This window comes from Microcebus murinus, chromosome 10, assembly GCF_040939455.1.
Source record: "Microcebus murinus isolate Inina chromosome 10, M.murinus_Inina_mat1.0, whole genome shotgun sequence".
Lineage (NCBI taxonomy): Eukaryota > Metazoa > Chordata > Mammalia > Primates > Cheirogaleidae > Microcebus > Microcebus murinus.
In genome coordinates, this window is record NC_134113.1 from 23507713 (window position 1) to 23520355 (window position 12643).

Below are 12643 nucleotides of genomic sequence, written 5' to 3' on the forward strand. Positions count from 1 at the left end.
AACTTCTTTATTTAGTCTCTTTCTCTTTCTCGCCACCCCCCTTACTCCACATAAATGGGCACTTGATTTATGACAGATAAAACACTGCAATGTTGTGAAGAAGGGTGATCTTCTCAATAAGTGGTTCTGTGTTAATTGTATATCCATATAGGAAAAAATTAATCTTAACTTCAGCCTCACACCATACACAAGAATGAATTCCAGATGAATTGCAGATCTAAATACGAAAGGTAAAACAAAAATAGGAACATAGGAGGGTATTTTTATGATTTTTATGTAGGAAAAAATTTCTAAAACTGAACACAAAAAGCACACACCATAAAAAATATTTATAATTGGACAACATTAAAATTATAAACTTTGGATAATCAAAAGATATCATTAACTGAATAAAAAGGCAAAATGGAGTAGGAAAAGATATTTGCAATACATATAATCTACAAAAGGATATATATGTCTTTGGCTTATATCTCTAAGCCAAAGATAGAAACTTCCAAGAAAAATCAGCAGAGTTCTTGAATAAGGAGTTGCCCCTAAAAAATCATGCAAAAACAAACATACTATATAGTCTTCAATCTCTTTAGTCATCAAAATAAATTTTAAATTAAGACTACTTTGGAAAACTTCTTGGCAGTGTCCACTAAAGCTGAAAACATGGATGTCTTATGATCCAGCCATTCCACTCCTTGGTATAACATAAAAATGCATATATCTGTGCACAAAAATGTCATGTGCAATTGTATTCATAGCAGCATTATTCATGATAACCCAAATGTTTGTCTACAGTATAATGAATAATAAATTGTGATATTATACCCACCAGAAAGATGAATCACATAAACATAATGTTGAACAGAAGAAGATACAAAAGAATATGGATTATATTATTTCATTTACACAAAATTCAAAAGCTGGCCAAACTAACATGCTAGAAATCAGAAGGAAGAGGGGTTGGTAGGGACTGGAAGGGATCATGGTACAGACTTCTGGGTACTGGTCTTATTCTGTTTCTTGACCCAGTGATGGTTATATGGGTGTTTCCTTTTTCATAATTAAGCTATCCTCGTGATTTGTGTTCAATGCCTATAATCCTAGCACTTTGGGAGGCAGAAGAATCACTTGAGCCTAGGAGTTCTAGAACAGCCTGGGCAACATAGTAAGACCCAGTCTCTACAAAAAATAATAATTAAAAAAAATTAGCTGGATGTGGTGGTGTGCACTTGTAGTCCTAGCTACTCTTAGGAGGCTGAGGCAGAAGGATCACTTGAGCCCAGTAGTTGGAGGTTGCAGTGAACTATGATTGTGCACTGCATTCCAGACTGGAATAGTAATAGTAATAAACCCATTAACACATTTCAAATCCTTTTAATGTCTGACTCAACAAAAGATAGACTCTCATACCTACTTTTACAATCTGTTATAATACAATGTTCGATTGAAATAAGTAAAAATTCAGCCTCACACAGCTATGTAGTTGGAAAATTGGGAAGTATTTTAAGGGCCTTTTCAGATAATTATGGATATTCTTCTTTGATACTCAACCAGAACTGGATAAGAGGTGTTTTCTTAACAGTTTCAGTGTAGAATCTGAAACCATATCATGGAACTTTTTGTACTGTTACATCAAAATACATTAGTCTACCTTGTAGTTTGAATGGCTCTTTTACTCATCCATGAATTTGTAACATCATGTATTAGGCATTTGGAAAATATTAATTGGTTCTTTGAGTTATGCAGGTCTTCTAATCATTGGTACATTTCATTGGAAAATATAAAAAATCAAAATGTTAAAATATCATCACTATTCTTATCAAAAAAGTCTCATGGTGGTAGATATAAGTTGTCCAAAATTCTAAATTTTCACTTGAAAACTTGAATTTTATCTGTGGCAGCAAATACTGTCAGATATTTTCCATGAAGTCACGATTATTTCTTCCATTTTTGATAAAATGTTGCCATCTACCTAAATCTGAAAACATTCAGTTTGTCTTGTCAGTTTTTCTTTCAAGTAAAAATGGTGTCCCATGAGAAAAAAAAAAAAAAAAAAAGGTAGCACCTTGCAACTCAAACAATTACATAAGGGCTTTTCCTTGAGACAGACATTGTACTTCAGTATGCAGCAGAAGTCTTTGTATGTGCTTATCATTTTATCACAGAGAATATGAAAAAGATATGTACTCAAGGGTCAATAGTTAATAACATTAACAACTTTTACTGCTGCATCAAGGATATTCTTAAGTGAAACTGACATTTTGATTAATTTATTCATTTCACTCTGAGGGCATGGCAATGAAGAATGCAAAGACTACTAGAATAGTTTGGTGCCACTGCCCTCCTGGATTCCTGCTAAGGCACCAGCAGTTTTACTTACCATTGCCTTTATGCCATGGGTGCAAATGTGAACACAGTTGTTCTAGGATAGACCATTAGATTCAGAATAAGTTATTCAACACTTTGTGTACTTCACTTAAATTACTGCCAATCGTTCACATAAATAGACATTATCTTGGGTTACCCAGGTGGGTCCAGTGTAATCACAGGGTCCTTACATGTGGAAGAAGAAGGCAGAAGAGTGTGTCTGAGGGATTTGGAGATGCTATGCTGCTGGCTTGGAAGATGATGGAGGGGCCACTAGCCAAGGGACTCAGGTGGCCTCTAGAAGCTGGAAAAGGCAAGGAAACAGATCGTTCCCTAGAACCGCCAAAGGAGATATCTGCTTGGTGACACCTTAATTAGCTCTGCGAGACCCATTTTGGACTTCTGACCCCCAGAACAATAAGATGATAAATTTCTATTGTTTTAAGTTAGTAAATCTGTGGTCATTTGTTACAGCAGGAATAGGACACAAATACAGTCGTCACACTGATTGCTTCTGGGGAGAACTGAGAACTGCATCACTTGCAGAGAAGACAGAAAGGAAACTTTCTTTTCATATCTTTTCATACCTTGATTCTTGGGAATAAATTATCTATTCAAAAAATTGAATTAAATTAAAAGTAAAAATAAAAACCTCTGCATATTTGACTAATGTTGTCTCATCTTCAATCCCACAAAGAAAAACTAAGACCAGTTCAACTTTTGTTCTTTGTGGAAAATTCTGCTTTTTCTGACTGAATATTTAATAATTATTTTCTCTTTATAATCCAAAGGTGTCACCAGAATTTGTCTGCATATAATTTGTACTATACTCACCTTCAGCAGAAACAGGGAGGGCAGAGGAACAGTCCCTTATGCCCTGCATCTGTGAACTGCCCTTTGCGATAACTTCCCACCAGCACCAGCCAGGGAACACTGGGTTTCACTGGTTCTGGGCCAGCATTTATGCTAATTTGCCTGCCTCATTCAGGTGCTATGAATTCCAATCTTACAATTGTTAAATTAAATTTAGCGTAAAGCTGCCTCCTTACATATTTTCAGTTCTGCCTGTAGGTTTCTCTGTACATAATGAATAGTAGCATAACTGGATGTGTAAACAGGCTATAATCTATTCTAGCACCGGTCACCGAGTTTCAGGCAATCAAAGGTGGCCAACTGTACAACCGGCGTTCAAATAAGACAAACGCAGAGCTGTAATCAGTTCGGCTGTTTCCGTACCTCACTTCCGTTTCCTGTATGTCACTTTCCATTTTTTTGTCCATAAATTTTCTTTGACCACACAGCAGTACTGGAGTCTCTCTGAACCTGTTCTGGTTTGGAGGCTGCCCAATTTGTGAATCGTTCTTTGCTCAATTAACTAGGTTAAACTTAAATTTGTTGAAACTTTTTAACACAGTGTAAAGAGAGTTGCTAATGTCTCCCACGTGGCTGCTCTTCAGCCCTGAGTACAGGCAGTGGGCACGTTTCCCTGCATCTACTCAAACCACTGGGCAATGTATTTCTAGCTCCCAGTTTGTGGACCAGCTTATTATGAATCCGAATATATGCAGTTAGTTAGGTTCTGACCTTCCCTACCTGCAGGGTGTAGGGACCAAGGCTCGTGGCCCCCTAAAGGTTTGCTGAAAAAATCACTGACATAAGGCAGATTGATTAATAGGAGAAAAGACATACAAATTTACTTAACGTGTATACATACATAGGAGCCTTCAGAATGAAGATACAACCTCCTAATCAGATACATAAGTTTATAAAGAATGGGGGCTTAGATTGTGACAAAACAGGTTTTTAAGTGGCAAGACAGGTTATGGGAGGGAGAAAGGAAGAGGCTTGGCTAGCAAAGGGGTCTTGTTATATAAACGAAACCTTACAACAGGTAGCAGCCCTCAGAGAGAACAGATGGTAAATGTTTCTTTTCAGACTGTTAAAGGGTCAGACTGTCAGTTAATCTACCCTAGATTGGATAAAGGAAGACCTGGCTATTAATGGAGATTCTCTACAGATGGAAATTTCCCCCCATAAAAGAGAGCTTTGCAGCATTACTTCTGTCTGCTGGACTTGTGGCAGCCAACTCAAAATAAGTCAAAGAAATATATTTGAGAGTAAAATACTCTGATTTCCTTCAAGGGCCCTCTTTCCAGACCCCTCCATTAACAGGCATACATGTACCAGCCCCACCTGTTAAGGCCCAATTCTAATCCCTCTCCAGTAAGGTCCTCAGATTCAGCCCCTGCTTACAAATCCTGGATTTCCGTTTCTTGGCTTCAAGCTCAGCTACAAATTAAAACAGTTTTTGTTCTGCTTTATTCAGCATTGTTATGTGTTTGGATTAGGAAGGGCGGAGGCCTCTCTCATGCCAGCTCAGTCCTATCAGTGCAGCAGGTCGACCAGAAGTATCAATTCTACATGGTGAGTTCCTGGTAATACTTTCTTATCACACCCAACATAATGATTAACGACACAGACTTTAGAACGGGATAAAGCAGGATTTGAATTAGCAGTGGAATATTACTCAAGTTACATAATCTCTCTGAATGAGCATCTTGCTTCATTTATAAATGTGCATAATGACACTCTCACAGGATTTTCCTAAGAATAAATGAAATCCTAGTGCACAGCGTCAGGTGCCACTCATCTCATTATCTGGCACTTTCTGCATTATGGCTTTCTGCTGCTGTGTCAGTGTTGACGTCTCAGGCGCTGCTAAGGGTACCAAACAATCTTGTTAAGTTCCCTTTGATTCCCTGACGGGTAAATATCAGTCTTCAGGACTATTCCATTGTGTACTCATTGAGAGTGCCATGTGTCGTTTCTTATTTTCCATTGCTGACTCTGTCTAGAATAGAGAGGGTCTCTTTATACCTAGTGCCTGACAACTGGTAGAGTGGGTGCTCTGCTCTTGGCCATGGCACTGCCTCTTCTCAGACTGAAATGCTCAATATGCATATCTCTGAGTAGAATTTCTGGACTCTTGCAGATACAAGACCAGGACAGCTCTGTTTCATGAGATTGGTTCTCATCATACCCAAATTGTCTCATCTCTAATACTTTGAACCAATACAGCACACATGCACACACACACACACACACACACACATACACCGTTGCTAGCACAGATGATTTCCTCTCCATTCCCACCTACATATGGTATAATTATTTGAGATTTGAGTAGTAATGTGTCCCACTAGTTCCCTACTACTGAGGGGAATTGTGTGTTGGAGGAATAGGAGAATGGAAAGTAGTAGTAGAGAAATAGCACCCTAGTTTGGGTATTGAGCTCCCCACATCTCTAAATGAGGGGCAAGATGGTAAGAGGGGAAGAGATCAATTGTATTTGTTCAGGCTGGAAGATTTTGTATATTTCAAGAGGCAAAACATATATTTATGGTCAGTTGTGATTCTCAGTTCTGCTCCACACATCTCTATTTGTATTTTGACAATCAGTTCACTAACATTAGTTTTTACAGTGACGTGCATTAGTATTTTCCTGCATATCATGTGTATTTAGTTGTGAGAGAGTGTATCTGGGGCCACTAACCCCAAATGTTAATTTTAATTCAAAATGTCTTACAGAATTTAATAATTTTTATCCCAGCTAAAATGTGTATTAAAGCCGGCGCGTTGGCTCACGCCTGTAATCCTAGCACTCTGGGAGGCCGAGGCGGGCGGATTGCTCAAGGTCAGGAGTTCAAAACCAGCCTGAGCGAGACCCCGTCTCTACCATAAAAATAGAAAGAAATTAATTGGCCAACTAATATATATAATATAAAATCAGCCGGGCATGGTGGCTCGTGCCTGTAGTCCCAGCTACTCGGGAGGCTGAGGCAGGAGGATTGCTTGAGCCCAGGAGTCTGAGGTTGCTGTGAGCGAGGCTGACGCCATGGCACTCACTCTAGCCTGGGCAAGAAAGCGAGACTCTGTCTCAAAAAAAAAAAAATAAAAAAATAAAAAATAAAAAATAAAATGTGTATTAAGGCAACAAGAAAATCAAGACAAAAAGATTGAGCATACTTGAACATAACTGGACCCAAAGTAAGTGCCTAATAAATGTCTTTTTGCATTGAACCTATTAATAAATGTGGTCCCACATGGCTAGCACCACCATTTCAGAGTCTCTTTCTGCAAGACAATGTAGAGAATATCTCAATAAATTGAACCTGGTGCATCACTCAATTCTTATTGTTCTGCACATGTCATGCAATTCCTCTCTGGTACTGGCAAGATGATCTATATTCCACCTTCCACACATGACTAGTCCATTCTGTCACCCTGCTTCTGGTCATTAATTGCTCCATTGTGAACATTTGTTTCCCCTCTCCTTTGGTGCCCATGTCTCTAGCCAATCTGCATCTTCCCCACAATACACTTATCCCAGAAAAAAATGCCCCTAATTAACTCATATGCCATCCTGCCTGAGCTCCCCTCAGAAGGCATACATTTAGCTTCTGGCACATTAATCTGCTTTCATTATCATGTTCCTCCTAAAAGACAACTTTCTATAATGTCAGTGTGTTTGCCTGTTCTGATTGTCCTTGACCAGAGCTCATGGAAGACAAGACCTGCCTCTTTGACGTGTTCTCTGACTCCTCCTTCTCTTTGGACAGAAATATCTGGTACAGAGCTGTATACACAATAGCAAGGAATATTGTTCACCACCTCGTGTATAGATCAAGGATAGTATTGCTTAAAGCTAAGATGACTGAGGAGGTTATGCTAGATGCTAATTTATGCTCATGCAAGGAAAATCAAACAAGTTTTATTTGTTGTTGTTAAGGAATTTTTCCCTTTAGCAGTTCATTATAATGTGAACCTCATCGCCATCTGGGTATTTGTGGCAATCAGGTGGGAATTCAGAACCTCTTTCCAACCCAAACAGTGAAGTGAGGGAAGTCATCAACCTGAATTAATTATCAGCCTGCCAGGAAAAGACTGCAGGGCAAAATTATTATTCTTGAGGCAAGGCAAAATGCAAAACAGATTGGACTTTAAAATTTGGTAATTTCATAGTTAAAATAGTAAAGTAGTACTAATGGTATAAAATGGAAACTGAAAAATTGGAATCTGCTATGAAAGCCACTGAAATGGAACAAGAAAGTGTAGTTCTAGTATTAAATTGAGATGAAGGTTACCTGCTCAACTGGATCATTTAACATTATTCAGTTTAGGGGATGCCATTCTCTACTGTGTGACATCATTAATTAATCACAGCAGGATCTTTTTTTCCTGTCTTTCCATACAGAGGTTCAGAATTCTTTTCAGGTAGCTGCTAGCCATGGATTGGATTTGTTATATGTGATAGTCATTCAGCAAACATTCATGCCCCTCTCCCTCCCTGTATAGGCAGGGTATATTGCCCTACCTCACTGATATTGGACTTGGCCCTGTGACTTTCTATGACCAATGGGATGTGATGGGAAGAGAGGCCTTATATGTGCTTGTGTGATTTGGTTTTAGGCTCTTTTGCTCTGGTGTCTACCATGAAAAAAAAATATCCCAGGTAGCCACTGGCTCTTTAGCCTACGACTCACAACAAATATACATGGAATACACTTGAATCCCAACCTGCAGCCTGAAGCAGAACACATGAATGAATTTTTGTTGTTGTAAGCCACTGAGTTTTAGGGTCCATCTTACACATAATTTATTGATAATTTCTGCCCTAAAATTGGTAGAGCACAATGAAATGACTAGAATAAAGTAGACACATCTTTCAGAAGTAATAAGGAGCCAATATAAAGAAGAAATAGACATGTTGGAAGTTTGAATCATAGTCTTTTTTAGATTTTTTAGACTTTTTACTAATCTCTCAGTCTAGAGATGAGAACAATGAGCTTGAGAGAAATTAAATGGTTTGACAGGCCAGGCATGGTGGCTCACACCCATAATCCCAGCACTTTGGGAGGCTGAGGCAGGAGGATTGTTTGAGCCCAAGAATTTGAGACCAGCCTGAGCAACATAGCGAGAACCTGTCTCTACAAAAACTTTAAAAGTTAGCCTAGTGTGGTGACATGCTCCTGTAGTCCCAGTTTACTGCTGAGGCAGAAGCATCACTTGAGCCTAGAAGTTGGAGGCTGCAGTGAGTTATGACTGTACCACTGCATTCCAGCCCAGGTGACAGAGCAAGATCCCTTCTCTAAAAAAAATTACAAAAAAAAAAAAAAAAGAGTTTGACATAAGAACCAAGATATCAATAAAAGTCTCTTGATTATTACTAACGTACTCTTTTTGTAACAAAACAACAATGTATACTTTGAAGAGGGATGCATTCCTGCCATTCTGAACCAGAGAGAATTGAGCTGCCAAGCAGTCTCAAGCAAAAGAAGTGGCGGGGCCAGCCCTTGCTGGCTGCTGGGCCATGGATTGCCCTGTGCAGGGTCACTGGCTTTGTCCCTAGAGAACCCATCTCTGGGAGCTCTGAGGAACAGCAAACACCCTGAGGTTCAGGCCATGGCCCAGAAACCTGATGGAGCAAAATTCTGCCAGGCAGGGTGGAAATAAAAATGAGAAAACAAAGCCTCAGCATAAAAAGTCCATCAAATGGTTTGCAGCCACTTTTAGGTTGGAAAATAGTCTGGGTCACCTATTTTTTCAGAAAAGAGCCAAGGAAAGGGATGATTTCAGATATTAACACTTCAGCTAAGGTTGATCCAACACTTCAGCAGAGTAAGCTGCTGCCTATGGATGTGATTCCAGAGGCTTTAGGAAGACCATGCCCACCCTTGCCGGATTAAAGTGAAATTCCTCTTTTCCTTTGGCTCAATGCTCACCCAGTACCAAGCAAAATTAGTCTGGAAGTAAGACTGGCACCTTGCTTCCTAGCACCTATTCAAGTGCACAGCACACAAGACGCACTCAATAAATATTTTTTTGAATGGATGAATGGACAAACACGTAAATGAATGTTAAATACTTATGTTACCACTGATCTGACATAGAGGTTTATATTATAGTTTACTAAAAAAGGAGTCATAACTAAGCAAAAACATAAAGAGTATTGAGGTCAAGTTTAAAATCTGCTAACCTCTCATTCATTCATTTAACAAATACTAATATTCAATGCCCACTATGTACAAACACTCTGCAATTGGCTGCAGATGGAAATCAAATAGATGAAGCCCCTGCCCTCAGGAAGCTGATGATAATTTAATGAGAGAAAGAGCTTAAGCACGCAATCAAACATACATGAAAATGTAAAATTAATAAGAAAAAGAACAGGGAACCATTTTAGAGTGTGAGAAGACATACACATTTTACATTAAAGGATCAGAGAAAGTCCCTCACGGAAACATTCCCCAAAGGTCCCACTCGACATGTATGAACTGGAAAATAAACAGGCATAAAGAAATATCATTTTTCACAGAACCCTGCACTTGAAATGCACCATCTGATTAACATAGGTGCAGGTACAGTGAGCTCAGGACCTTCCATTTTTTTCAGCTAGGCCTTATGACCCCTATTTTCCCCAGGAAGCTTCCTAAACCATTACCCCTTGTAAGCTAAAAGCCAGCTAATTACAAAAATTAAATCTTTGAAACTTGATTACATATTACATATACCAGGTTTTTGTAAAATATGTAGACATCCAAACGTACCAAGCAAATAATCCGTATAGGAAGACAAAAGATCCACAGTAGCAAATTCTGGGATATTTGGTAATACTACCTGGTTAACTTTGTCAGTTCTAATAGTCTTCTTGCCAATAAGCAGGTTAATTGCCAGCACAGTTTCACTGACCTATAAATAATGCATAAGTCAGAATTCATAAAGGTAACCTTTCCATGAGGTAATAATATGAAAAAGTGAATTCATAAAATAATATTCCACATACATTGGAAGAAAAGAATAAAGACAACCTGAAAAAATAATATGTGATCCCTGACATGTAGAATATATCATAGTCAAACAAATCATTTAGCATTGACAATTTAATTAATGCATAAGTCACTTTAAATAACCTACCTCACCTAGCAATGACAGATACTTTCCAAAATGTCAACTACATACATATGTGTATCTGCCAATATTTTCATAATATTTTCATTAAAGAAAAGTGAAACAAACAGAGCCAGTTCTGGCTAATAGAGATTAAAAACATTACACACATAACGAGTATTTCTAATCTTTCCAGAGAAACATAATTGACACAAATCCCAAAGAATGTGAAATTTTCCTTTCTCTTTTATAGATACATTGTGTGGTCTTAATGGCTGATAGGCAGAGAATACAGACACAGCAGTACAAAGAAAGATCAGACAAAAATCACACCAACCTGTGCAGCAGCTCTTATCGCAATCCAAGCCAATGCACTGTACATTTCAAATTTGCTTACTGTTGATTCTTTAATAGAACTGCTTCTTCTGGGAGGAGGCTAAAAATACAACAAATGTTTTATGATAAAGATACCATAAAGATTCATGATAAATTTTCTCATCTTCTGAAGATGACATTTTAGTGGAATACTATATAGTCATTAATAATAATAATGTATCTATTGACATGGAAAGATACACAAAATATATTGGGGACAGAAAACTGAATGCAAAGCATGATCCCACTCCTCAAAGATATGCACACACATATATTCCCTTTACATAAAAGCAGAGAAAATTATTGATAGTGGTTATCTCAAGTTTTAAGGATAATTAAATTTTATTATATTTTTTTTAACTTTCCATTGCAGTACAGTTATTTTTCTCCCTTGCTAGACTCTGTGCTTCTTGGGGAAAGAGAGCAAAGTGCCAGACATATACTAAGCCCTCAATAAATGTTTCATTAATGAGTGAATAAAGGAATGTTCAAGAAATAGTTAATTCAGCTTAACTAACAAATAATTGTTAAATATCTACTATGTACAAAATGCTTCAGAAAGAATATAGATGTTTAACTGAAGTTACATAATGATAGATAATAGTTCCATTTTTAAAGTACTTATATCCAAGCCCATTATCTTGTCTAATTCTCCTAGCCGCTCTAGAGGTAAGTATTAATATCATCACCTCCAATTCACAGATGAGGAAACTAGACTTACAAAGGCCTGAGTCACATGGCTAGCTAGTATATCATAAAGCTAAGACTCAAACCCAAACCAGTGCTATTTGGACAATACATAAAAGTAAAACAAAAATGCTTTCTTTTAAGTGTTTATAATGTATTGTATTTATTAGAACATATTTCAAATGTTTTATTATATTCCAACAGTCCAAATATGTCTGGATGACAGTTTTTAAAATTTATTTTTGGCTGTTTTCTATACTTCCAGTAATTCTATGACTTGCTAAAATATTTATATTGTGTCAAGACATACAGAAAATAATGATCATATTACACCGAATTACACTACTCTTTTCATTCAAATCTTAACTTCTTCATGCTCTTAATTATAAACACGTCTCTAGTAAAGGCCAAAAAGGTGACACATTATCTTCCCAGCATCCTATTAATTTGTATTGCCACCTGCTATGAAAACAAAGATTTTTTTTTCTCTTACTAGAAATAAACATGTTTATCACATCACAAAAAGTAACTTTTCCTAGTTTGTAATTATTTTTATTTAATAAAATAGGTGCTATCCACCTAAGGCAGATACCATATAAATAATGCAATTGACTGAGAGTCTATTTGCCTAAAGGTTTTAAATTATGTTTATGCTGTCTGAGAAATTAAAGATTTGACACCAACATTTTTTGAAAAGATCTCTTGGTGGGTCAAATGATTATTCAATGAGGATAAAATAGGAAAACCTACTAAATTTTTAAAATAAAAAATAAAATTACTTGGCTCATATACCTTAAACCCAAGGGATTATTCCTGCCTCTAGGATCTCCCTCAGTCCAGACCTTTGGTACTCAAGTGTGGTGCACAGACCAGCAGGCTCAGCATTACCTGGGAGCTCATCGGAAGTGCCAAACTCAGACCCCATCCCCAACTTGCTGAATCAGAATCCATAATTTCACAAGCTTTTCAGAGATGTTTCTGTACCTTAATTTGGAATCACTGTATCCCTCTGTAACCTCACAAGGCTTCCTCCTCATCCAGCAAATCCCACCTTGAACACCATCTCTTTCCAGTATATCCATTCACCATTCTATCAACTCAAGTTACTTCCTAATCCTAAAAGTCATTCCCCCTTTCCCTCTTTCTCCCCCATTCCCTCCCATCTGGCCCCCTCTGGGTTTCATCCTTTCCTGGCTTATTGTCTGTTGCCCTTGACTGAAAGGCAAGAAGAGGGGCTGAGTTTGCTGTAGACACTGCTATAACACCTTCCTCTGGA

The 12643-nt window shown here is 37.7% G+C and overlaps 1 protein-coding gene across 3 annotated transcripts in view; it reads right to left on the minus strand.

The window, feature by feature from the left end:
* CFAP54 (cilia and flagella associated protein 54) overlaps positions 1–12643 on the minus strand; it is a 303509-nt gene that overhangs the window by 76523 nt on the left and 214343 nt on the right. For all 3 annotated transcript variants that reach the window (XM_020287907.2, XM_076007090.1, XM_012775331.3), the window contains 2 exons: positions 10643–10741; positions 9966–10107 (listed from right to left, as the gene is read on the minus strand). In XM_020287907.2, the coding sequence (XP_020143496.2) occupies positions 9966–10107; positions 10643–10741 (241 nt within the window). The remainder of the gene's footprint in view (positions 1–9965; positions 10108–10642; positions 10742–12643) is intronic.